This window comes from Ascaphus truei, chromosome 4, assembly GCF_040206685.1.
Source record: "Ascaphus truei isolate aAscTru1 chromosome 4, aAscTru1.hap1, whole genome shotgun sequence".
NCBI classification, from domain to species: Eukaryota; Metazoa; Chordata; class Amphibia; order Anura; family Ascaphidae; genus Ascaphus; species Ascaphus truei.
This window is the reverse complement of record NC_134486.1, coordinates 240,168,996-240,195,728: the sequence shown is the minus strand read 5'-3', so window position 1 is coordinate 240,195,728 and position 26,733 is coordinate 240,168,996. Positions and strand designations below refer to the sequence as shown.

The 26,733-nt window shown below is 41.3% G+C and overlaps 2 protein-coding genes across 2 annotated transcripts; one reads left to right on the top strand and one right to left on the bottom strand.

The window, feature by feature from the left end:
* The first annotated feature begins 2,943 nt into the window (after positions 1–2,943).
* On the top strand, positions 2,944–6,504 carry COX20 (cytochrome c oxidase assembly factor COX20). The gene is made up of 4 exons (XM_075597083.1): positions 2,944–3,097; positions 4,928–5,042; positions 5,325–5,388; positions 6,174–6,504. The coding sequence occupies exons 1-4, from the start codon at positions 3,062–3,064 to the stop codon at positions 6,307–6,309; spliced, it is 351 nt and encodes a 116-aa protein (XP_075453198.1). The 5' UTR covers positions 2,944–3,061; the 3' UTR covers positions 6,310–6,504.
* A 6,628-nt stretch (positions 6,505–13,132) lies between these two features.
* On the bottom strand, positions 13,133–24,925 carry HNRNPU (heterogeneous nuclear ribonucleoprotein U). The gene is made up of 15 exons (XM_075597081.1): positions 24,729–24,925; positions 23,409–24,158; positions 21,722–21,821; positions 21,563–21,636; positions 19,713–19,852; positions 19,519–19,618; positions 18,800–18,912; positions 17,470–17,733; positions 17,059–17,178; positions 16,625–16,753; positions 16,317–16,485; positions 15,714–15,986; positions 14,901–15,103; positions 14,544–14,618; positions 13,133–14,245 (listed from the first exon to the last, which is right to left on the bottom strand). The coding sequence occupies exons 2-15, from the start codon at positions 23,989–23,991 to the stop codon at positions 14,192–14,194; spliced, it is 2,397 nt and encodes a 798-aa protein (XP_075453196.1). The 5' UTR covers positions 23,992–24,158; positions 24,729–24,925; the 3' UTR covers positions 13,133–14,191.
* Between the last annotated feature and the right edge of the window lie 1,808 nt (positions 24,926–26,733).

Here is a 26,733-nt window from a genome sequence, read left to right as displayed (position 1 = left end):
AGTTTAAAGGGAAACCCCCATTTATACTTTATTCCGTTATCTCTTAGCAACAGAGACAGTGGCCTCAGCTCTTTGCGGCGGAAAATCGTTTTCTTTGACAAGTCGCTATAGACTTGTATGGGTTCTTCTCGAAAACGGACCGAGTCCTTCTCCCGGCAGGAGTTAATAATCTTTTCTTTGGCCGAGTAGCTGTGCATTCGGACGACCACGTCCCTTCTCCGGTTGGGGTCGTCCAATCTCGGGCCCAGCGCCCGGTGTGCCCTGTCGATTTCGAGATCCCTATCCTCAAGGTCCTCGCAGACCGTAGTGAAAAAGTCTCTGAGGTACTCCCTGAGGTGACCCGGGAGAACCGCTTCCGGAACCCCGCGTATTCTGAGGTTTTGGCGGCGGTCGCGGTTCTCTTGGTCCTCGATGTCGTCTTGTAAGGCGCGCACCTCCGCTCCCAGCCGGTTGATTTCAGTATCTGCTGCCGCTTGGTGTTTGAGGGCCTCCTCTAATTTAGTCTCCAGTGTCGCGGTTCTTTTCGTTAGGCCTTGTATGTCCTGTTTTAGTTCATCAACCGCTTTGCGCAAGTTGAACTGTAAAGATCTGTAAAGCTTGTCATGTAGCTCCTCCAGAAAGGCCTTTGTGACTCCTTCCTCCGTGGATGGTATGTCTTGCGGCCGGTCCCGCTACATAGCCGGAGATTTTGCTCCGCGTGCGCTGGGCGGGGAGGCGCCATCTTGTTTTTTTGCGCTCCAGTCGGAGCTTTGCTTCGCCGGGGTAAAAAACTTTGTTACTCCCTGCCCGGGCTGGGTTTTCGATTTATGGGACATGCCTAAGCGGTTTGGGGTTTGATATGTGTGTTTTGCGGTCGGGAAACTCGGGGTAAATCTATTTTTAATTAGTTTGCAGCATAAGGGTCTCAGGAGCTCTCCTCTTACCCTTCTGTCTCGGTCAACGTCATCGACACGCCCCCCTCTTACCCTGTTTTTAACACTTTATAATTCACCCACATTGGCTTCACTATTGAGAATTTTTTTATTTCTTGTTTTATACATGCTTTCCACGGGAACATCTGCGCTCCCCTTTTTTCGGAAGAAATTTGCATCTACTTGGACCAAGGAACAGTCCTCTAAGGGTTTATGAGCTGCTTTACATTATTTACACCCTTTTCACTTAATTGGTGATGTATACGGTGCTATTATTTTTTTTGCACTATTATCACTGTGTAAATATTCGTTTAATTCACTTTCACTACAACTTATTAAGCACGCAATAATCACATTTCTTACACTCCTATCCCATTTTAGACCGCCCAGTTACAATCCCTTTCATCCGGAAGTGTCAGGAGCTTGGGGGTGGGGCCAAGGAGGAGGAAACTGCACGGAGCGGGATGAGAGGTGTGTGTGATGTCGCACCCTTCACCATTGTGTCCAGTATTTTTGGTAAAGCCACCTGGCAACCCTACATCTGCTGTCCAGAAGCTGCAGTGGTTAAGCAGCCAGACAGCCCTGCTCTCCTCCTCCCAGCAGCAGGTGTCCTAATGTGATACACCCCACGTTCTGCCGGCATCCTCCTCTCCTCCTACCTCTGCTCCCCTCCTACCCGCCCAAACCGTGAGGACACCGGCTCATTAATATTCAGGACATTTTGGTAATTATTGGGACTCCGGGATACCTCATTAAACATCTGGACTATCCCAGCTAAACCGGGACATCTGGTCACCGTAACCATAAAAATAACGCACGTTTTTTGGAGATAAATTTGCATTATTAGGTTATCGAAATCTGATGAATCCAGGCCATCATCTTAAAATCAATCTTTTCTGACAATTACATTCATCGTGTTCCATAAAGGTCTTTATCCTAAACAAAAATTAGAGAGCAGTAATAGCCCTAAAATGTATTGTGCTTTTTTAATTATCTGGGCTTACCCCAAACTGAATTTTGGTACAGTACTTCAAAATCTAGGGGCTACACCAATTCCAATAAACCATCTTGTTTTTGTCTTTTTTCCTAGTAAAAAAAGTCGATATGGCCCAAGGGATCACAAAATCAGAAAATGCAACGTAATTGGGAGATGTCTATTTGCCCTCGGAGAAAGGCTGACCCCAATGGCCATATTTAGTACTCTTGTCTGGTAGATACAATGGTCCCTGCCCACTGTACTTTAGCTCTGGGGGACCCCAGTTCAGGTTATGGAAAAGAATGAAAAACAATAACCGAGAAGCACAGATTGCTGCTAATGCAGAGCGATGCTCAGTGCTTTTTTATTATAGTTATATATAAATATTTATGTTTGAAGCAATTAGCATTTTTTCAGTAATTTCACAGCTACAATTGTATGGTATTTTTCATTTTGCCTTTTTTGCAATTATTTTACAGGAAAATGTGGTAACTGGTGAAATAAATAGTCCAAAACAGGGCATCCTGGTGGCTGTGTGCTATAACGAATATTTTAATGTTTCACTTGGTAAACCTTTTAGGGCAGATGAAACATTTATATTCATATATGCCTAGACCTATGTATCAAATACTATCGTTTCAATTTCACTTAAATATGTATAAGACTGTTTCCAAAGCCAAATCAGGTATCATTATTTGTATTACTTAGATACTTGGCATGTGACATTTTAATGCAATAGCTCAGCCTTCTGTGACCTGTTCAAATATACGAGATCATAATGAAATAGAAATGTAACAGGACTGATAATATAATAAATCATTAGTTGAAAGCCATGGACATTTAATAAAGTCTTGATTACAACATGTATAAGATACTTTATACATCAGACGGAACCATTGGATTTATGCTGCTCTCACATGACAGTGAAGGGGGGGTTTCACTGCCTACATATATTCACACTGCGTTCTCTCAGCACACACCCATTTTATAACCTCGAAGAGACATCGAAATTCACCACCAAGACCTAAAATGGCGCCGGGGTCGGGGCTCCTCCTTCTACCACAAAGGTGCACATAGCTTAGTACCGGAAGTTTGACGCTCTGGTTAAGTTCTTAGTCTCTATGGTAGCTTGCTGGCTTGGCCGATAAAGGTCGGCGAGATCGTGCCAACCAACATGGCGGACGAGGAAGCTGAAGTAGCGAAAGAGAAGGTAACAATGGGGGCGCAGTAAGACGCCACACCACATGCCGTAGGGTTCTAAATACGGACTATTTTCTGTCTGAGAACGCATCTTATTCGATTGGCTCTAATTAGCACGTGATCTGCGCGAGGGCGACACAACCGACAACAAATGCGCAAAAATTGGACGTGTATAGTATGAAATAGCACAAGCCCATGCGATAAAGTCACAGATCTAACTCCATTCACACAATCTTCTCACGTGCGTGTTTCTCCACCTACCAGTGGAGTTTGCCTATTTTTACTGTTTGGTCACTTTTTATGGTTATTTTACCTGTTGTGCAGCACATGATTATTGCTGTTCTTATAAAATGCTAATGTCATATATTGTTCTGCTAATAATTGGAGAAAAGGGCCCCTATCTCTTTGTTTACATTAACATTTTGAATGTGATGTTGTCCACTTTAGAGGCTGTAATTTCCCCCTTTTATCAGATGCCTTTCTTTATTACATATTTGCATGGGCAATTACAAGTTAGCTCTCTAGACTGGGCCATCACATTTGATTAATAAAATGTATTTCTTTAGCAACTTAACACTATTCAATTTAATTTTCACTTATTTCTGTCTTTAGCACTGTTACTCTCTTTTGTGTGTATGTAGTAATATATACTAGTCCTGCATCCCTTCAAAATTCACTTAACGCAAATCTATTCTGCATCCTGACTTGCCTGTGCTAGAAAACAAATCTAGATCTATAAATTGAAAAATTGTGTGTATTCAGTATATTGTGGAACAGATGTACATAAGCATAGTGGTTTTCCACATCATTAGTATTGTTGAAGTGGTACATGATGGGCAAACGTTTGGTAAGACTTGGTCTAGGGCCACACATCACCTTAGCAGGGGTGCACAAACTGGAGGGCAAGCAAGATTCTCTGCGGGCAGCGAGGCGGTTAGAGGCCCCACGCACTTTCACTTAGGGCATCGTCCAGGCTGAGAGCAAGCGCTGTGCCGTGAGAGATGGGGCAATTAGTGTCCAGTGTAGTTGCTGGGGCATGCCCGTGACGTTACGTGAGCAGTTCACCCTCATTGGCTTAACCGCGCACGTGACCCGGGCAAGCATAACACATTCAAAATAATTTCTCGCTTGAGCGCAGTGCTCACAGGCACGCAGGACTAACACATTGTCGAAATGTGTTTGATAATGCTGAGCAGGAGCGCGTGCTCAGCTTCGCCCCGGACGCAGCCTTAGTTTGGCTGATGGCTATGCCATGGCAACGCAGGGGGGGGGGGTGTCACGTGAACATAGAACGCCGGAGCCCAGGTAAGGTGGGGAGCTGAACTGCTTTATGATTTTTTTTTTAGTTCCAGTGACCCCCTTGTTTCCGAGACATTTACTGGTTTAGACATCAGTGTTATTTCATGGATATTTTAATTGCTGTCCAATAGGAACCCATGTCGTCCTCCTGATGACTGCATTTTTCTATTGCCCAGCAGAACCAGGATTTGGAGGCCATTTTGACTTCCCAGGAGGGAGCAAAACACTCAGAGCTAAACCAGTATAATTGGGAACCAGTGGGTCCCCACAGCTAAAAAATAACCTACTGGTTTCAAAGTAACAAAAGAAAAAGTAGGCAGAATGGCTGCTTACGGGGCCAATTCTATTATTTCCTGAAGCGGATAATGATCAGGCAATTTTCAGCTGAAATTTGCCATTGAAATCAATAGGGAATTAGACTGAACTGCTTTAGCATATATAGAATCTGCCCCTGAATTTCAAGTGTTCTGCAGGAGGGAACATTTGTAAGAAACTCAGAATAGGTTAACATAGGACTTTAACAATGTGTTTTTTGTTTTAGTCCTTTAAGTTATTGGGGATTCTTGATGTTAGAAATACACCTTGCGCCCGGGAATCTGTGCTGTATGGATCTGTTGGCGCTTTGGTAATCGGGCTTGGACATTTCATAGCAACAAGTAAGTGAGATTTGTAAACTGTGCTTTAAAATAAAAAATTGAGATTTCCTGCTACATTTCAAATGTTCACGAATGTAAAAATTGTGCACGTTCCTCATAACATTCTATATTTGTTTTCTGTTTCCTATTTGTGTATGCAAACATTAGTATTTACTCATTTATAAAGGGCATTCTATTTTATGTACATATATGCACGATGAACCGTAAAACTAAGAACATGTAAAGTTCACATTTGTTTGTCAGCATTTTGGCCAAATAATAAGTTGTTTTATTTTCTTGCAGGTAGAGTTAGACGTTCGTGTGATTTAGCAGTTGGAGGATTCATTCTTAGTACCTTTGGCTGTTGGTATGAATATTTTATCACACATGTTTCATTCCAAGTACAGCACTCGACTCAATTAAGGCGGTAGCACAGTATTACATAATGTGCCATTTTGCTTTCTTTTAAAACTATTAAATATTTTAAACTGATATGCAAATGATGAAACAGGCATGTTTTCAGTTTATTGCAAATTATATACACATACACAGGACTGAAAAAGCTGCTGACCATCGCTTGTTGCAAATAAACTGCAGAGAATACAAAATACATGAATTGAAAACTTTTTTTTTTTTAAATGGGAACTATTTTGTGAGTCCTCATTTTGAACGGGGATTGTTGCCTATTTTAAATGACTAATGCATAAAGTCTTAAATAGGCAAGTAATAATTTAATAAACTGTTCAATGATTGCAAATTAAGCCTGTAATCTAGCCACAATGGTGGAATGATTGTTCATAGAAACAAATTACATCATTAAACAGAACACACATTATCTTTGATCCCTTTGCAAACTTTATTTAATGACTTATGTGGTACATTGATAGAACACTATCGTATGTGAATTTCTCACGCCTTAAGTATATCTAGACTCCTGTCTCAGACTTGTGATTTAAATGTAGTTTTTCACCATAGCTTAAATATACATATACACAATAAAAAAGCAAAGCAGAAATTTGTGGAAGCATGTTATGTTTATTAAAGTATGCTCAAAGTTCAACAGGATAGCCGTTTAGGTATCAGAAATATGCTTTAGGGTTTGAGTGGTATAAAAGATGACTCTTTAATAGATTTTATTTTCCTTTGCTTCAGGATGTATTGTAGATACAACAATGCAAAACTAAGGCTGCAGCAAAGAATGGTACAGGAAGGTATGAAAAACAAGGCATTCTTTGAAGGCAGCAGTATGGATCCAAGTCTACAAAACAACAGCAGAAGGAACTCTTGAGTCCAATTAGTGGACACTGCAACCCTCAACGTTTCTTCTCCTTTTTTACACTTGCCTATTCATCCAATCCTTTTATGTGGGACACAGAACAGGACTCTACCAGATCAATTTAAACACTCGGTAGAAAGAGGGGGTGCCTGAATTGATGTGTGTTCTCATTCATCATAAAAAGCAGGTTAATGTTTGTGTACAGTTGGTCTTGTTTTTCATTTGTGTAAACATAGTTTGATGCTCTATACTTAACCAAGCTTTGATTCAGTGTGGTGTGCAAGTCTACACGCACTTACTTTTTTATGCATTTCATTTTTATTAAAGTGCAAGGATAAAGAATGGCAGATATGGCAACACGTTAACTTGAGTGTGCTGTAGGTTTATTGTAGCTGTATGCCAACTGTTTAGAACAGGTGTAAGATACTCAATTGTTGCATTGTTCGCCATGGAAGTAACAGAAATAGGACTAAACTGTCACTGTCTTGTAAGCATGTTTTATTTTTAAAGTAACTCGAGGAACCCATTATGTGAATTATCCAGATTTTTTTTTTTCAATACCATTGAAAAGTTGACTATGCAGTGTTTGCCACTGCTGTAAGGATTATTTCTTGAATATGCCACCTCTGCTCATATGTAGAAGCCTCTACAGTAAATAGTTAACAGATGACAAGTCTTCCCATGAACACAATATGCAACACCTTTTTGAAACAAATTTAAGAATGCTGGTTGTTACGTGAGGCTAATGCCAGGCAACACTTGTTTAAACAGGGCTGGAAAGCCAGTAGTACTTCATGCTTTTAAAAATAGCCATTTTGACAAGATTTGTGATAATGCACAAGGTGCAGAAACACTTTGCCCTTTAAAAAGTAAATCAAGCAATTATGCTAAACCTGATGTGTTATATTATGCCTCAATACTTTATTTTTTTTGACCAGTATTACAGTAGTTGATGTATACTTCTCAAAACAAAATCAGTGGTATACTTTTCAAAACAAAATCAGTGGCGAGCTGGGTTTAATTAATCCTTATGAAGTGAGGCACACAAACCATTACCCAAAAGGGACTATAATCTTGAAGTGACCAGTTTAAGAGCCTGCATTTAAAAAAAAAATAAAGTATCTTCCAGACAAGTATGGGCAGTTAAGAGTATTTGGTACTTGGAGACCTTAAGGCTAGTGTAGTGAAAAACAGGACAGTAACCACTTTATACACACATTGTAAACATCCAGATTCTTGATTAGTATTATGTGCCATTAGAGCATGGTATTATGACTAGTGACCAGCGTAAACCTCCATCTATTCGAGTAACAACTTACATTTAAAGAATAAACTAAGTGTTGACAGGGCAGAGGCAATTGGTTAAATACCCTAAATAAAACACACAAAATCCTTTTCAGTCTAGTGTAGGTGCTCGAACAAATCCCACAACGATTAACATTTTTGATATTGCATGCTGGCAGTATTTATTTTTCAGTGTGTTAAGTTTTAATTCAGGGCAAGAACATTTTTATATAGGTTGGTGCTATGACTGAAGAGGGTTCTTATATAGATGCCTCTTTCAAATATTTAAGTCAGGTTTTAGTCCCATGTTAGGCATACAGCACATGTAAGGGTGTAGATTCCACATCTTCATCACTTTTGCTAGCATAAAACAATGTTAAATGCAAACATGTAATGAATGTTAACCACCTGTTAATGTGTGAAATTAGTGGAACACCAGCAACAGTACCCATGTATTAAATGTATACACTATTTGCTGCTGAAGAAATTACTTGACGGGCTTCAAGCAACAGTTCAAGATGGCGTTAAAAAAGCCATTCAATACAATCTCCACACTGACAAGTGATTAGCTAAATTGTCAATCCGTTCTATGTTCGTTTGGCGAAGATTCATCTCGGGGGTTCACTAAATGGCACAGAAGGACCCAACATACCAAGTCACTAGAGGGCAGGCCAAAGTGTGGGCCAGAGCCTGTTTCAGAAGAGGGATGGGAGATGGGATGAGACATGATAAAAGGTTGCTATAGGAACACGAATGCTCATTAAAAAAAATTTTATAGAAATTTTTAAATGCTACAAGTACTTTCTCATAGTACAGAACGGATAGATGGCCTACATTTTTTTCTATTGCTTGAACTGCAGCTTTAAGTCACAGATTGTAACAAAGTTTAACGGGCATGCTTTCGGCACCGTACTAAATTTATCTTGAATGGAAGATTTGGAGATAATTTACAAGACATACTTTAAGGCAGCACTACTTTTGCAGATTAAATATTCTGGGCTTGAAATGTAGTCTCAAATCAATGTCACCAAGAACAGATATTGCACCAAACCTTGTCCTTTTCGATGTTTACTGTAAATAAGTATGTTTAAACAACCAACCAAGTAATTGTAACCAGAACTTTAAGATGGCAGTAACACCTACAATCCAATGTATGGCAAAGATAAAAGTAGAATAGTTGTGATTTTATACTGTTCGCTTTGTAACAGAATACATTGCAGATCCCTGTGTCAGAAAGGGGAGGGGTGGGGAGCTGGGTAGAAATAATGTGGGACCACTTTAACAAGGCACAGTGATTTTCCAAAGAGAAAATAAGCTGCAGTGGCATATATTCAGCCGACCTGACCATTAAGTCCCAATACAATGTTTTTATCTCCACTCTTAGAGCAGAGCCCCCATTCACCTTTTTATACAAGTGTAATTAACAATATGTTACCATCATTCAGCAAGTCTGCTTAAAGCTGTATAGATACCATACACGATTTAGCACTCCAGGACATATCTGCTTGAGAGATTGAGGGGACAAAATAGTAAATTACTTACACCATTGTTTCATCAATAGTGATGTAATATATTCCCTTGGTATATTAAAGCTGGTGGCACAGTAGTTTACACACACCAATAGATGTTGCCTACTGGTACTATACTATCCACATATGCATGCATCTTCATAACATGTAACCTCTTCTCCCTACAGAGATCTGTTTTGATTAGGAAATTAAAAACAAATGTAGTTTAAATAACTCATTGTAGCCCCTTCTGTAGGATCCTCACTTAATCTAGTGGTCATAATTTTAGGAAATGTTAGGAAAGCAATGCACTAAAAGGACATGAGATCTTGAAAACCTCACATTAGGTCAAATACAGTATAGTAGAGAAAAGTTGGACATGTTTATCATTAGTGGTTCATTTACATAGCAAGGTACATATTAGCAAGCCCTGGCACCTATACACTCACCATGCATTCCGTTTTCACTTTATTTTTTAAAGGCCAAAAAGTGGTTCTACAAGTACAATATTGAACTGACATTTAGTTATTAACATGCTGAAACTAGGCAACATGCAGATTAGCCCAAGACTACAAAAAATGTGCACAGTACAAAATGTTTATTGTGACACTTCCTGAAAGAAATCCATCACCCATGCCTTAAATTGCACCCTAGTTGCTCTCCTGCATTAACCTTTCCAATAACATTTGCAGAAGCTATTTCCCCATGGTTGTTTGCAACTAAAGAGGACTTAAAAAAAATAAATGTTAAAAAAAAGTGTGCTTTTATTTTAACTACATTACATTGTTCTCACCAAGAGCATATGGACAAGCTGGTAATCCACCTCATGCAAAGTTTCATCTATTGGGTCATCTATAATAAATTTATAGCAACATTTCTGGACTAGATGATACCTTAGGCCATTGTTTTTCAACCAGATCTCCTAGGAACCCTTGGGTTCCCTGGCCATCCCTTAAAGGGTTCCCTGTAAATAAAAAAATAAAAAAACACACAGACGAATTTACAATGCATCTCATGTCAGACGCGTCAATAGAGGGTTGGGGTTCCTCAGAATTTCACATGATTCCACAGAATTTTCACCCCCCCCCCCAAAAAAGTATTTAGGTCACAATAAATGGAAGTTTATTGTAACTGCAGTGCCGTCTGAACTGTTTATTCACAATTAGCATGGTTAATTTGAGAACAGAGGCAGCATGCAAATGCATTAAAACAAACTACACCAAGAACGGCATAATGAACTGCCGATATAGCAAAACTAGAAGTTCTGATCTTTTAAGAGCATAGTAAATGGGACACTACCAGAAATACTCACCTGCATCACATGTACTTACCATTAACAGACCGTTCTAGCAAGAATGGCTTCTGTTATATAGCAGAGCCGGATAACTGAAAAAGCTGGTACTGTGAGGATAAAGGGAGAACACATTTACAGATAGTGCTGAATGATGAAGGGGGTTCCCTGCATTTCTTATTCTACACTTTATTTCATGATAGGAGAAAACCAGGTCATTTAATTTCTTACATTCAATTTCTCTGTATAAAATGTTTCAGGGTAACAAAAAGAATATTTTACACCACTGGAATTAATTTAAGGAGAGTGTACAGAAAGCAAAGGAAAATGTTTTTTACAGAAGTTGAAGTTAGAAAATAAATATTTCCACCCAAAGTTTAGTGTGGTTATAATAAAAGGCGTTTTCTGCCCTTGACGAGTAAAGCTATAGCTAAATGTTTCAAAGATACTAGAAAGATGTGGTGTGAAAAGCAGAAAGGCGGCTTAAAGAAAAGAATTACTTACGTTTTACAGAGAATTCACACAAGGGAGGCCTGGAAAAAAAAAAATTAACAAAGTTTATTTTTGTACATAGAATTAAAAAAAAATTTTTTTAAAGTGATTTTGGCAACTGGCCCAAGATTTAACATGCAAACCTACATGTCATATACATATCCGCCTCGTATTTCTGGGCACAAAGCCGTAACATTTATTTCCACCACCATGGGAACAATTTTGAGATTGCAATAGGTTTCGGTGACAATGACTGCAAAGCAAACTTAATGTCACCCAACAAACCTATTGCAAGCTAAATACTTTAATTGTAGATTGTTATTGACAACCACATGCTATTAAAGGGAAAACAAAATAGACACCCCTCTTCTACAAAAAGGTATCCATATTTAGGGGCATAAACAGAACGCTGTCATTCAAAAAAAAATTGCATAAGCAGCACCCTTTAACCTGATGTAAACAAAAGGTCTTGATCGGGCCACAAAACGGTCACTTGTGACAGTTAATTTGAACTATACAAGTCCGCCTAAATGCTTTTCAGGTTTTTAATATTACTAGTTTTGACCAGGTACAGCAGTTGTGGGGTGCTTTATATATTATATATTAAAAAAAAAAAAAAAAAAAAACACCACTAGAAATCAGGTACAATAGATCAAATGCCTGTTTCTAGGTTTTACTTTCAAAATGCAGAATTTGTACTACTATATTTTCTGACCATACATAATGCAATAAGAATGAGACCATCTAAGCTTGACTGTCTTAAAATGGTCTATGCCCCACCTACACGGTTCATACAATTCCCATATTTGCTAGCACTCATTTCTCCAAAAAGATGTTTGCCTCAAAATATTACAATTTGAAACATCCACAGGAGTGCAGACCTAATCTCTCTACTTGTAAGACCAAGTAAATTAACTTTGGGGAGATTAAAAAATAAAAAAAAAAACCCATGGCCAACACCTCCCGTCCTTCTCCAAAGTCTGTAATAGAGGCAGCTGGATGGCTATGATTTAAAAAGGCAGTTCCACATAGGACCAAAGTAAACCAATGGCTTAGCATGATTGACTTTCCATGTATTAGTAGCGTCAGAATTTACACTGTGTTCATGGTACTCAAATGATGTTATTTTTTTAACAATACATAACCATCCTTTAGTTCAGGATATATATATTTTTTTTTTTAATAGACTGCAGCTATTTTTTGTTCTAATAACGTAGGATAAATGTTTAGTACCAATTTTACTGAACCCAATGGAGAAGTCAGAGCAGTTATATTAAAACAAAGTTTTTATTTTAATAAACTTAAATGTTATGGGTGACTTGTTCTGTAAGGTTCAGCAAAACCCATATGTGGCACTGCCCAATTAAACCAATTGAGAACTTCCTTATAATCTATGCCAACTAAGTACAAAGCCAGGCTATGAACGGAGCATTTGAATGAGTCCCAACCACTTTTACCATTTCAATTTTTTAAAGTAAGCCTAGTCTCATCTGCTCCCCACGAATGACTTGCTCAATAGTTGAACAGCAGAGAATATTTGGGGTCTTATCTTGGTATTCTATCACTTTATTCCATCAATAAGGCATTCTGAGCAAATGTCACAAATTATGTTAAAGGCACCAAAGAAATTCATGTGTGTTCTTTATTTCAAAACTAGAAGAGGATGGGGGCATCACATCCCTTTTTAAAGAAGGGTTTAACAGATAGATGCAACTTACCAGGACAAGTTAGCTAAACAATAGTTGTGAAGCATGTACTTTATGTACAAGTCAGTTTCATAGAGTTATTCCCATCCATTGTTAAACGATGGGAGGCAGTGTTAACGTGTCAAACTTTACCTTAAGGGCAATATGCCACAGAACGTCAGCTGCTCCAAAGCATTTTGTATCGTTCAGCTGGGACATGGGTGAAATCCCCTCCGTGTAACGGGTTACTTTATACCATGCTTCGCATCGCAGGGTTCTGACACCGCTGAACTGCTTTGCGCAGGTCTCGGGCAGCAGTAGCAATATATAGCAGCTGGTGCTTATCTGGAGCGACTGCCATATCAAGGCCTTTGAGATGTGCATACGGACCAAGGCCAAACTGCTGAAATGGAAGGAACTCCCAATCCACCACTTTATAGTGGAGTAGAGTTTGGACATCAGCACACACGTTTGATTTCTTTAACTGCAGTCAAGTCTAAGATAAAACGCAGTCATGGCAGTCGTAGGGATTTTTTGTTTTTTTAAAGTTTATGTGAGAATCCCAAACACAAGAATGTAATTCAGTTTTATTTATTGCAAATAAAGGTCTACGTATTTTTTCCAGCTCACCCTCGTTAGAGGTTAGCAGGCAAGAGATACCCATTAAAGAACTGACATGATTCGAAAAGAGAAATACTAAGTAGTAATGTAACTCACAAATTCAATAGTTTACAAAGATGGTGCAACTACAAGCACACTAGGCAAATGAAAAGTTTCAAGGGAGGGGGGAAAGAGGAGATACAAACACAGCTAACTTCATATAGATCCCATTGGACAACTAGATTTACAACAAGTTTAGTTTAATAAGAAAAAGGCAAAGGCAGCCTTTTCTTTGCAGAATCAAAATGCATAACAAATGGAGAAAAATGGTGTTGAACCTTCACAAGTTAAAGTCTCTGCGGTTTCCACAGAAAAAGCAAACAATATATTTAAGAGCTATTTAACATACACTCCCACCCTCGCTATTGCTCTTAAAGCTTTATTTTGCAATTACTCCCAGTTATGCTGCGAGCTACTTTCAAACTGTTTCATCATTATTGCCAGAATCTGCTGCCCTCCAAGAACTGTATAGGGAGGATGGTGCATAATAGTTAAGCATTACATATTTCCATTTAAAGTCATCAAGGGCCACTAAACAAGTCTACATCAATCCGAGTGCCAACATTTAAACTGTATTGTGACAGTAAATCCCAACTAACCTCCCCTAGACTTAACACTGAAGGGAGTAAGTTCCTTAATAAAAGACACCAGGTACAAAGCAACATCTTTTACTTTCGTTATGGTAAAAAAGATCACATTACAGATAAAAATGTAGAACCCTGAAATACTGACACATTCTCTTATCGTGCACAATGCTGAGGTTCTTACAACTCACTTTAAAACTGCAATTAAAATGTACAAAAAAAAAAAAAAATTAATAATTTCAACCCAGAAAGCGACTAAAAAAACAAAATAAAGAACCCGCAGGCACTTCCTCTTGTGGAATGTTTTTAAAAGTTAGCCTAAAGAAAACAGTCGACTTCTTGTGAAGGTTTTGAAGAGAAATATGTATCAGTTCATTTTTATTTGGGTATTCAATAATATCCTTGGTGGTACTGCTGGCTCCATGGCTTTTGACCCCAGTATTGCTGCAATTAGAAAAAGGGGTAAATATTAACATGTTAACAAGCTTTTAAGCTTCTTCGCCAACAAGAATAGTCTGCTTAGATGTGTAACATGATTCAGTCATCCCACTAGTTTAGCTAGGAGCCCAAACCAGACTAGATACCAAGAAATCCAGTATTCAAAATGGATCTTATGTAGGCCTATAGTACATGGAGGATTTAATGGAAAATGGCCAAATTCTAGAGGCAGATCTCGTGTTAGGAGGTTTCAATATTATTTTGTAAAAGGCACTGCCGTTCGCTGACCGATTTAGATACTTACACCTGGCTGCTGCCACTGGTTGTAGCCCTGAGAGTGGTTTTTGTAGCCACGGTTGTTTCCCCTTCCTCTAAAGTTCTGCAGATTTAAAAATATGTCTTGGTAAGATACAGGACTTTCACGTTGAAACATAGCAACTGAAGGTGTCAAACCAAACACTACACTTGACATGTGATACTTATATATTGTATCTGCAGTATACAAAATAAAAAGGACAATAGCGGTTGACAAACTTGGTACCACCACTAAGAGTAGCCTCACAACCAAAACAGCTTATATGCTGTTTGTAAGCCAACAGTAGGTACTGCACAAAGCTTAAAAAAAAACCACACACACAACAGCACCCGAGCATAGTTTTACCTGGTTGTAGTTTCCACGGCTGGGCATTCCTCCTCCTCCGCCGCCGCCACCACCACCACCACGGCTGAAGTTCCCGCGGTTACTGTAGCCCCCTCTGCTGTGATAGACAGGTGCACGAGGGAACGGATAACCAATTGCACCACCTCCGCCTCCACGCTGTGGCATGCTACCCCCCCTTCTGTTGTATCCACGGTTTACAGGGGCTAAAAATAAAATAAATAAAAAATAAATAATTCATTTACAAACTTTGAAATTCAGGGAAAATTCTGAAAACATGGAACAAAGTCATATGATCAACTGAACTGCATATGATTGCTGCATGGCTGTCTTCCCATAAAGAAAAAAGTTTACATTATGCGACATTGAAACCATGACCTGAGAATAAAGGTTTTCTCTGTGATTTTGAACGTTGCGGAAAAAAAAATAAAAAAAAAATGCAGCAGCTGATGGTGTGCGCGATGCAGAGCAACCGTGTGGCAGATTTCAAAAGGCAAATATTTCATGTGAGTGTTCAGCCAGAGGGCGAACCAGCTTGGTGACGCGTTTGCTCTGCCTCAGCCGCTGAAAGCTCAGTTCACCCATCTCTCAGGCGACAGACGCGCGCGCGACACCATGAACTTGCGCGCCTGCTACAATCTTAGCCAGAGACATTATTCGATGCATACATGCATAATGAAAGTAAGCCAGGGTCATGTATGCGCAGGTTGGGACAAATGTTACACTAAACCAGGTTTTTATAAATCAACACTTTACATCTTTAATTAATGGTTTCCCCCCCTCCACCCCCCCCCAAATGCTGTTAACAGAACACACCTCCACCTCTGAAATTGCCACCACGCATGTTGTACCCTCCGCTTCCACGGCCCCTATGTCCATGGACATGCCCATGGACCATTCCACCTCTGGGCTTGTTGTTTTTATTCTTGCTCAGTTTCTTGATGCCAATGTTTTGCTTCTTCTCTGGAGGAAGAGATTTCTTGCTCTCCTCCTTGTACTGCTCCATAAGCTTTTCAGCTTCTTCTTTCTGCAACTCTACATAGGTTATTTCATCAAAGCACTCACTTGCTTCTGGCAGAGTAAAGTTACCTGCAAAAAAATAAGAATAGTCAGGGCTTGGTTGATGATGCCCTCAAGCAGCACAGAGCCTCACTTGTATCACAACGTACTATTACCTAGGCAGTCAACCCCATTAAATATTAGATGCCCAAGTTCCAGTGTTGAGTTTAAAAAGGGGCTATGTAAAAGGTACACATTTTAACGAACTTTACAAAAAGTCACATAAGAACGTATATTTTAGGTTTAATTTCAATTGCCTTTATTATATTTAATGAATTTTAAGCGTTTAGAGCTAAACAAAACTGCCAATCTGTAAAACATCTATTTAGAAGCGCAAGAGTAGTAGATTGAAGTACTTGCCTTTCATTTTGAGAACTGCGTGTTCTGGGAGGTCTTTACCCTCCACCTCTGCCTTTTTCTGGATCCTCTCTTTATATACCTCATCAGTTGGACAAACGACAATAGCCTTGCGCTGGAAGCCCGCAAAGAGGCACATTTTTCTCCTTTGAGCAGCTACTGACACATTGGTCTATAATAAAACATTAAAAAAAAAAAAGTGTAAATAAAAACAACCTAATTATCACAAGTACCTAGATTATTAGCAGCACAAGGAGACTACTAAGCAGGTATCGAAAAATTAAGTCTTTAATAGGAGTAAAGGATCTTACTTGATCCAAGATGAAGTGTCTCTTCTTCCGAGCAGCAATCTCAATGAATTTGCTAAGGCATTGTGGAGCCCTCTGCAGTAAAGCATTTAGCTTCCCTGTATCAGACATCTGCTTCTTAACGCCACCCACCTGGAGAACAGAAGCACAATAGAATATTTGAAGAGAAATAAATAAAAAAAAAAAAAATGATGCATTGGTGCTTTAGATTAGCAATAAAAGTGCCAGGCGCCCTTTCTCCTCCTCTCCCCTGCTTTAATAGTATACTTCCATTACCTTTCAAACAAGTGAAGTGCAGTGGAATTGTACCTTCATACATTGCACATAAATGAATTTAGTAAAAAAAAAAAAAAAACAAGATCCGTTATCATTTACCCAATAACAGAAAAATCATCAATTGTACCAGATATCTATAGTATTTCATAATCTGGACTCACCATCATTTTTTCCATAATAGTGTTTGTTCCTAGCACATTGTATTTCCCAGGATTCTCTTCAGTTTGCTTGGTTACCCACAAAGTTTTTCCAGCTCCAGGCAAGCCAACCATCATTATGACCTGTGAAACAAATCTCTCATTAAGGACACTACATAAAACAAAAACAACGTTTCCAAAAATAAGTTTATATAAACTGCCAGGAAAAATGCATTACAGATAGACTCTGCCACAATAAGTGAGCTAATAATCATTTATTAACGGATGTGAATTAAGCTTGTGTGGCAGATTATATTTTAAAAATATACATTCAGGACAAGTAACAAAATGGAAAAACAGCACCTCAAGCTGTTTTAATTATTTTAAAGCCGTGCCGCATGTAATTATGTAGGGGTCACCTCTAAATACACTTACTTCACAGTCCTTTTTCTGGTCAGGCCCTACAGGTCCTCTCACACGGTCTTCCAATGGAACATTTTGAATAAATGTATACCCTTCAGGGATGGGAAAGTAAGGTTCAGCCATCTGACCAAAGTTGAACTCAACAGCACAGTTGTGGCAGAGAACATGTGGGAAAAGACACTTGTCTGAAAGGACATCTTTTGCAATCTTGAAAGCCACCACAGGATCCAGACCATTCTTTGCATAGGATAGCTCAACTTCATCGCCTTCAAAGTTCTGCAAGAATATGCGAAAGATTACAGGTGACAATACACACAGTGTCAAAAGCAAAATTGATGGGCAATTACAAATTTTAGGTGGTTCACCTAAGACAGGTGTGCAAGTTTCTTTTAAAGCAGCAGTATGGGTTAACTTTTTTTATTTTGAAATTACAGGTTTGAAGCAGTGCTTCCCTGGAGCTAAACCCCATTCATTTCAGCACCGGGGACACTGCTTGCAGAGATGCTAACCTCCATAGGAAGTGCCGGTATCCCTGCAGAGCTCAATGGTTCAGGTCACGCGGATCAATAGGAAGCGGCACTGGCTTCCCATTGGCCCGTGTGATGCGGGACATTTAAAGATGCTTATAGATTAAGGATCAGTTTCTCTGCTTGCAGGGATACCACTGAAATAAATAAAATTTAAAAAAATGAACCCAAGGCTACGGCCCCACTGCCTGCGCTGCACGGCAGACAGCACGTGCAGCTAAGTCCCCCGAGCTGCAGGGGGAAAGACGGGGGCGCGGCCATGTCGTCACCCGGCAGGTTTACCCTCATTGGCTGAACCGCCGGGGGCGTGGCCTAGAGCTCTGTCACGACTCCTGCCTTCGATTTTCTTGAGCAGGAGTTTGTCGGCTCAGCACAGCGGGCCCAGCCACATTGTGGGGCAGTTCTCGTCCCTGCAGCGTCCGCCACAGAGGGTGCTGCAGTAGCCAGCGGGGACATGGCCGTAGACTTTAGTTAATAGAGCTAATGAGTGGGTTGTCAGTACTGCAACTCACAACTTGACAAAAAAAAAAAATGTACTATCTGCAGGATTGTGCAATACATTGTTTTGTACTTTGCAGCTTGATAACAGAAGATGCATTACAAAACACTCCCATTGAGATTCCAATGGCCGGGGGGGGGGGGGGGGAGAGAAATACACCAAATTACACAAAGACAGTGCAGGAAGTGCACAAAATCCAGTGTTTAGTAGTACACAAAGTCCTGAAAAATGTTGGTCAAAAAGGCCATTTGATTCATGTAATTACTAACCAAAAAGCAAGATATGCCCATTTATTATCTGTAATAAGACAACTTACAGCAAGACAAGTGATCACATCGTTCTCATCATACTTCTCTGCATAGTCTTCAGAGGCACCATTGCTGGATTTTGACGCTTTCAGTGAGTAACCGTAAGAATTTTCCTCTTCACCTAATAATGAAACAGAAATATTAAGTATGTCTGAAAGACCAATGAATCATCCCCCAGATTACATGACCCTAGACCAGGGGAGCGCAAACTTTTGCTGCTGCGCCCCGTCTTGGTGCTTCAAGCACTGCCGCTCCCCCCCCCCCCCACCACCTTGAAGCTGCGGCAAGACTTCACATGACCCCGTGTTGCCATGGCGATGCATCTGAATCATGGTGGTTAGAGAGTTGCAGAGGTCTCATGCGATCACCTGGCATTTAATTGAAATGCCTTGGGGAAGAGGGTGGTGCCTCTGCAACCGCCCGCGCCACCCAGAAAAATTTTGCATACCCCAGTTTGCGCACCCCTGCCCTAGACCAATATGGATTTGCAAACAGCCGTAAGATACTTGCCCAAGTATTGATTCCAGGTTTTTATTTTATACATCATGCTAGTTCAGTAGTTCTGAGCAATTTAGTATAATATTGCACAAGTTAAACTGCTGTAGCACAAATTAAAATTTAACCAAAACAGGATTTCAATTGTGTTACAGCCACGTTTTAAGATGTTATTATGAAAATGTATTTAGCCAAGCTTCAAGTAAAACATCTAAATATTTTATCTACATACCTAGCATGAATCCACAGGAGCTCAAAGACCAACCAACACGCACTTCATGTATGTCAATGTCTTTCGTGTACAGATGCTTTACAGGAATCTTCTCAGTAACCTGTAGAGATTAAGTTTGTTGCATCATATTGCAAACTAAACACACAGATATCAAAGACTGTTTGTTGCATTTTACATGTAGTATATATACTTGCCTTCATCTCAAAGCAAACTTTTCCTTTGGAAACACCATAGGAAGCTCTACCTCCAGCCCAGAGAAAAGCAAAACTCTCCATGGTAAGAGAAGAAGCACTTAAGCGATCCCGGGAGATTTTAAAGTGAAGATCACAGTTATCTGTGGGGGTTAAAAAAAAATGTTAATGCAGGACTTTTATGGACAGAAAAAAATAAAAATAAAAAAACAACCAAACACAAAGCTGTACAATACTATTTCACAACGTAATGCAACCAGATTTTTTTAAACATCTAGATAAAACACAGCAAACGGCTGTTCAAAAACAAAAATGTTAATTGTCCAGTGATGCTGAAATTGAAGGACAAGCGTGATTTACCACATTAAATGTTGTTAGTAATTGGGACAAAAGAGACTAGTTTAAAAAAAAAAAAAAAAAAAAAAAACACACCTTACCATTTTGCATATTTTCACATTTAAGCAATAGTTTAGTTTAAATTTAAGACCAAAAACCATAAGGGTTTAAAGTCCAAGATATGAAATGTAGCCACCACAGCACTGGTTAATTTGGTCTTTATATCTCAAATTAACTAGAAAACTACCACTTAAGCTTTGTTTTTACTGGCAGCCACCAATTAAAGCAGTCACATGATTCTTAATGTTGTACAACCGAGACCAATTAAAAGTAAACAAAACTGCAACACCTTTGAGTCTCTATAGTCCAAATGCTGTCAAAACAAGCACTGTAGCTATAAAATCAAACACAAATACAACAGCTTCACATTACAAGAGAGTATAAATGTACTACACAAGGTTGTAGGGTGCGCGAGTAACGCTTAAACTTGCAATGCATAAACAAGAGCTTGCTTTCAGGAGGATTTTAATAATAATACAAAAAATAAAGGGATGCAACATACAGTCTTCCCAAGCCCATTACTTGGATGTATAGAAGCAGTGCTACACAAGTTCAGACTAATTTCTTGTTGCACCATACAGGCTTATTTTTCTTCCAGAAACAAATGCCATTTGATTATTGTTATGCACAAGCCCTATAAAAGATTACAATCACTTTATGCATACTTAAAATCGTAACAGGCCCAATAGTCACCATGTGTACATAGCATGATAAAATGTGTGATCTGTGTAGGAACAATAGAGTAAGTCCTATACACCCCTACAAATTATTTATGAGTCTAAAATTAAATTAACAAAATAGACTGATTGGGGGGCGCAATCTTTTTTCCCTGCCCCCCCCCCCCCCTCTCTCGGTGCTTACCTTGGCTGTGGCGTCACGTCACCAAGAGCCGTCAACCACGGCAAGGAGAAGTTTACAAGGGCCTTGCAGCTTCCCCTGCATTCATTTAATTGCCCTTGGGGATTGCGTGGGCACACACAATTTAATACTAGAATAGCTATACAGAGAATCAATGGCTCCATTACCCAGATACCAAAGAAGTCATTTATAGGGACTAGGTGGATATATTTAGCATATGGAGACGAAACACAGTATGTTAGAGGCAGCTATGGCTTTTATTCCATGCTCACTTAGGTGTTGGGTTTTTGATACTTATCGTGACAGTTTTGCAAAGATTAGCAAACTGTCCAAGTCTATTTTATGTTACTTCTATATTCTACTAATTTATAGTTTAGGTGACACCATGATAGGATTTTTCTTCTATTGTACCTGCACAAATCACACATTTATCATTCGATATATTTATCCCAGGCAGCACACACAACACAATTAACATTGTCTGAGCAAGGTCCCCCCCCCCCCCCCCATTTCTCCTAAAAATGTATATAGCACCTGGCAAGAATTACCATCCATAATTTTCGCAACTCCCCCACCCCCCCCCAAAAAAACACACTTACAAGTGTCAAGAAGCACCATGGTATCATCCAATTTCTCCTCTTCCTCTTCAACTGGAGGCTGAGGGGACTTTGCCCTATAGAAGGGAAAATTCAAGTTGAAAAGGCTATATGCCAATGAAAGAGACACTTCTAGAACAGATAGTGAATACTTGCACCTACCTGCTATATTTGTTTTCTTCGATGTACTCAAAATATCCACGGCCATGGTCCTCACGTGGCCTTTTCACACCCCTTTTCTTGTCCTTCTGATCCTTACCATCTTCAAAGACATACAGAAGAACAATACTAAAATCAGGATTAAATGGTTCTTGTGATGGTGATGTACACAGAGGACACCAGCACAAGTATGGGCAACTTCAGCATGTCTGGGACCGCAAACTGCAATCCCTTTAACAAAGTATTTAAAGAAGCGTTCCCTCCTAAAGCTATTTTAATATCCTAGCTAACCCGGGAGGTCCCAATGAGTTTGTGGTCCCCTGAAGTCCAGGAGATTGCCATTTAGATTGGGCTTGTTCTCAAAACAAATATGGGGGTGGACTACAAACATGGCAGCCAGGATCACCAATAGAAAGCCGAGATGTCACTGCTTTTCGGTTGGCCATATTGCTAACCCAGGATTGTTGGTTGGGCCTCTATAATGATTGTCCCATCGCTCTAACCAGGGGGTCCACCAATGAGCTCTGGAGGACCACCTGGTTTGGGTAATTGCGCTAAAATATTCTCAGTGCATGGTTCTGTACGAATAGATAAGAATCGTGCTCTATTTAATTGCCAGGTGGAATAGCCATTGATTACAAGTTAAAAAAATAAATAAAAACACATTTTAAAGGTCCATTTCTTTAGTGTGCTACAGCAGACTAGTCCAAGTTAAGTGCCCAAAGGACACTATACCGCAGCACCTTGGTGACAATTGTAATTCCTTTAATTAGAGAACCAGTAAATAAATCAAAATTCTGGCATGTCTATAGTTCTTGATTCTGTGACTTTCAATAAACTTGAACCATCTAATGCAAACTGCAACAGAAAACTGCTCCCTCTACAAAGCAACTAAAAAAGGAGCAATTATTCCGCCCTGAGCAGGCTCCCAAACGCTATATTGCCCTTGCAGCGTCACTGACCCGCCCGGCCATACAATCCCGGCTCTGATAATGGCGACTCAGTCCGCAGGTGCAAACAAGATCCCAGCAGCAGCTGCTACACCCCCCACCCCCTCTCTCTCGTGTGGGATCCTACTGTCCACCCCACCCCCCCTGGGTGGAAGTGACGTCACGGGATCGCAGCCCCGCGAACACAATGAGCCTCGATATACGTGACCCAGAGCGAGCACGAAAGCTGCGCGCGCAGCCTCGCGTGCGTATCACGATACCAACACAACCCCATTATCACGATATACGCCTCAAAAATAAGCGGGACCGCACTAACCCTGCGGAATAAAAGCAGGTATATTTAATACATGTTAGAGACGGGCTCCCCTCGCGTCTATACGAGTTTCGCCTGACCCGATATCTCCTGCTGTAGCCACACAACGAGCACAATACTCCACATACACATGAACTCGCGACTATCAGCCCTGCTCATCAACGCGCGCTCAGCACAACGCGCAGGGACGTTAGACACATTGAAATATAAAATACGGACTAATCCACAATGTAACGAAAACGTCTCCACCCATAATCCCGGACCCCCCACCGCATGTCCAGCAGCGGCCACCTACCTACAGCCAACATCGGTCCACACCGCGCACACAAGCTTTAGTGCTTTCCAATACACCCACTTAAAACTAAAACGTCTGAAATGGTCACACCGCCATCGCCAACCACGGGTACCCCTATCCTCCCGTACTTACCGCCTCTCCCGGAGCTTCCTGCCTCGTCGCACTTAATGGCCATCAGAGGTCGGGGCCCGCTGGGGACCGCACCCCCCTCCTGCTTCTCCTGATCCTGGCCTCGGTTGTGCCCGTTCTCATCCCCGGCCTCGTCGTCATCGTCCTCCTCCTCCAGCCCCACGGGGATGCCTTCGTCGTCCTCATCTTCCTCCTCCTCCTCTTCCCCCTCCTGGAAGCCCTGATCGTCTCCGTTCTCGTCCTCTAAGTTGGCCCCTTCCCCGTCATCCTCGGCATCCTCTTCGGCCGCCTCCCGGGCCGCTCCCCCTCCGTTTTCCCCGCCCAGCTCCATGCCTTCTTCGTCCTCCTCTTCGTCCTCCTCGCCGCCGCCCTCCTGCTCGGCGCCATCGGCCAATTCTCCTTCCGCCTGCCCTGCGGCCGAGGCTGCCCCGACCGCCCCTCCACCGCTCTCGCTCTCCTCATCCAGCGCCTCCTGCAGCCTCTCCATCAGATCGTTTTTCAGCCCTTTGTCGCTTAGCCTCCGCTTTTTAAGCTCCTCCTTCAGCTCCGCCACCTTCAGTTTTTTCACGTTCATTGGGGAACTCATCGTTTCTCCGTTGTGTGTGGGGGGGAGTAACGGCTTTTAGAATGGGACGGAAGGGTGGAAATCCGAAGATTACACGACGACAACGGCTGCGAGCGGTGCTGCTCCTACTGCCTGCGTCGCGGCTCCTCCAAAATGGCGGAGCAAACAAGGACGGCGCGCACTGCCCTCTGGGGGAGAAGAGAGAGAGAATGAAGTCGGGATCTCAGAGGGTTCTACTCGCCCCGCCCCGCCCCCTCCCCTATAGCGGCCCTTAACATACACACTGTATATCAAGCGCGAGACTGATGGGAACAGCCGTCTCCCACGCGCCCCGCCCACTTTACCAAATCCCGCGTGCAAAACAGACATTACAATGTATGTACATGTAATGACCGCATGTTTATTTAATGCCTTTCCGTTGCTGCCAAGCATATATAAACTGCATTGCATGCAGTGCATGTAATACGGGGTTTGGCGCGTCTTTTTAAGAAGCTACCCCCCGCCGCTTTGCATGCAAAAGTCGTGCTCGGTGTGGTAAAGCAAAACGCAATTAGTCTATGCGCAAGCGAGGCGGCGCCGTCCGCGGTAATAACGGAGACGAACATTTGGAAGATTTAGCCAACCCCTGGCGGCACAGTTTGGGGGCGCTTTGCGACCACAGGGCGAGGCGCGTGCTCCAGTTTGAATTCAAAATGCGTCCGTTAACAGCCCGCGCGTTGCGTTACCTCTAGACTCCCGCGGATACGCGCGCTACTCACCCGAACTGGGTGACGTGAGACGAGGGATATGAGAATCCTTCTCCGGGAGTAATTCTGCAAGCGAAGGCAAGCACGGGGTCTGGGCACAACGTATTATACCAGAGGCCACGCCTCTACCGCATTCACCCTAGCACTGCCGAACGCCCCCGCTCTACTGGAGGCCGACAGAACAGAGGGAGAGGAGGGGCGGGGTTAAAGGCGGATACAAAGACACCCGCGTAGATCCTTCTAGATCTCGGAGTACAAGCGTGAGCCCATATTCCATGTAGGAATGTCATGCCTAATGGCGCAGTCTTAAAATCTGATTGGTCAGTGCTGGCTGCGTCGCGGAGGGTTCTGGGTAAATGCCCTTTGTAACCTTGACGATGGCTAGTACGTGAGAAGCCAAAAGCCATTGTATTTATGGTGGAAACTGTTGAGGCAGAATAGCTTATTTGTAATATATGTGTGTGTGTTTTAACATTTTTTACATTTTATTCAGAAATGTATAGTTCATACTTTAAAGTATGACATACAAAGGTGCTAAGTATGTCAACAATTTTAATAAATGTAACTATAATATTATGCTGGAAATCTCATTCGGTGACTCCCTGTTTTAACCACAGTAATTAGTACAAACCTGAACTTTCCTTACTGTTCCATCTGTATGTTTGGCTCCATTTTTTCTCCAGACTACCCAATGCAACAAGAATTCAAAGTAGCATAAGGCTGTGCTTATAGTGCCGGCAACAGCAACGCCGCGTCAAAACAAATGCATTGCCGTCGTCGCGAACGCTGGAAGTTATCTCAATTTGATTTTTCCAGCAACCGCAGCCTGATCGCTGGCGCCGGCACTATAAGCAGCCTTACAACAGGAGTGGTGTCCAAATATGCGCAAACCGCACGCAGTTTAATAGAGCATATGCACAGTAGAAATACAAGCACTACATTTTGGGGAGATATAACCTCCCTTGTATCCCCCCGAATCTTGTGCTTGCTTTTCTACTCTGCATATGATCTGATAAACTGCAATTTGTGCATGCTTGGACACCACTACCTTGAATTCTTGCTGCCTTTATAACCACTCGCAAGCAGAGTAACAAAGCACCTCGATACAATTGCACAAAGTGACAGAGATTGAATGACGCCGTTTTTTTGGCTCTGCTCTGATTACTGCATATGTCCATCTTGTTTGAAGTTAATATTTCGTTTAAATGATATTTTTGGGTCCTAAATGCAGACGCTCACTGGCTTGGATCCTTTGAAATGAACATCTCTTGCAACACTGCTACTGCTCACTTATTTTCATGATTGAAACTATCTATTTTTACAGTCTAAACAAATTATATCACTTGTGAGCACATTCACATGTCGTAGACAGGTCTGCAATCCTGCCTTTCACCATTATGTGAGAAATGAACTTTCCAAAAGCTATGATTCTCTGTACTCTTTCTATCCTCCAACACCTGGGAAGTCTCCCCTCCTGCATCTCACTATGCCCTCCCTACTGTGTTTTCAGTTTACTGTTTCCTCACTCCTTGAACGTCTGTCGTCTCCAACTTCCCCACTCCCCACTGCACCATTATTTATACACCTCTCTCCCAACAACTTCTTCTTTACCCTCAATAAAAAACACCCACACAAATCCTCTATTCCTCTAAGCCTGAAGCCAGACATACACACCGGATTTCACTCATGCCTCCCTGTCATCTCTTCCCCTGTAAATTGTGTTAACCCTCTCATTTTAATACTGACTAACCTTAAAACTTGCCCCATAAATCACGCATTCCAACAGCCTGCACTCATGGATATTGTCCCACACTCAATCACTCTACCACCCATTGTGACCAAGCACTGCCATCTACAGCACTTATTCCCTCACCTGCTGTCTCTGTAAGTTCCCCATCAAACCTCTTAGATTGTAAGCTCTTCGCGGCAGGGATTTCCTTTCCCATTGTCTGATTTTGCTGCACTTATTGTATTATAATAATTCCCTGTACTGTATTCTTTGTGAAGAGCGGAGTAC

What these genes read in the sequence shown, in the direction of transcription:
- COX20 (XM_075597083.1), top strand. Translation starts at nt 3,062, where the DNA reads ATGGCGGACGAGGAAGCTGAAGTAGCGAAAGAGAAG. An exon ending in CTGAAGTAGCGAAAGAGAAG is followed by an intron (nt 3,098 to 4,927) that starts GTAACAATGGGG and finishes TTTTTGTTTTAG; the next exon opens with TCCTTTAAGTTATTGGGGAT. An exon ending in CTTAGTACCTTTGGCTGTTG is followed by an intron (nt 5,389 to 6,173) that starts GTATGAATATTT and finishes CCTTTGCTTCAG; the next exon opens with GATGTATTGTAGATACAACA.
- HNRNPU (XM_075597081.1), bottom strand. Translation starts at nt 23,991, where the DNA reads ATGAGTTCCCCAATGAACGTGAAAAAACTGAAGGTGGCGGAGCTGAAG. An exon ending in CTCCTGTGGATTCATGCTAG is followed by an intron (nt 18,913 to 19,518) that starts GTATGTAGATAA and finishes TTTCATTATTAG; the next exon opens with GTGAAGAGGAAAATTCTTAC. An exon ending in CGCAGTTCTCAAAATGAAAG is followed by an intron (nt 15,987 to 16,316) that starts GCAAGTACTTCA and finishes ATTTTTTTGCAG; the next exon opens with GTAACTTTACTCTGCCAGAA.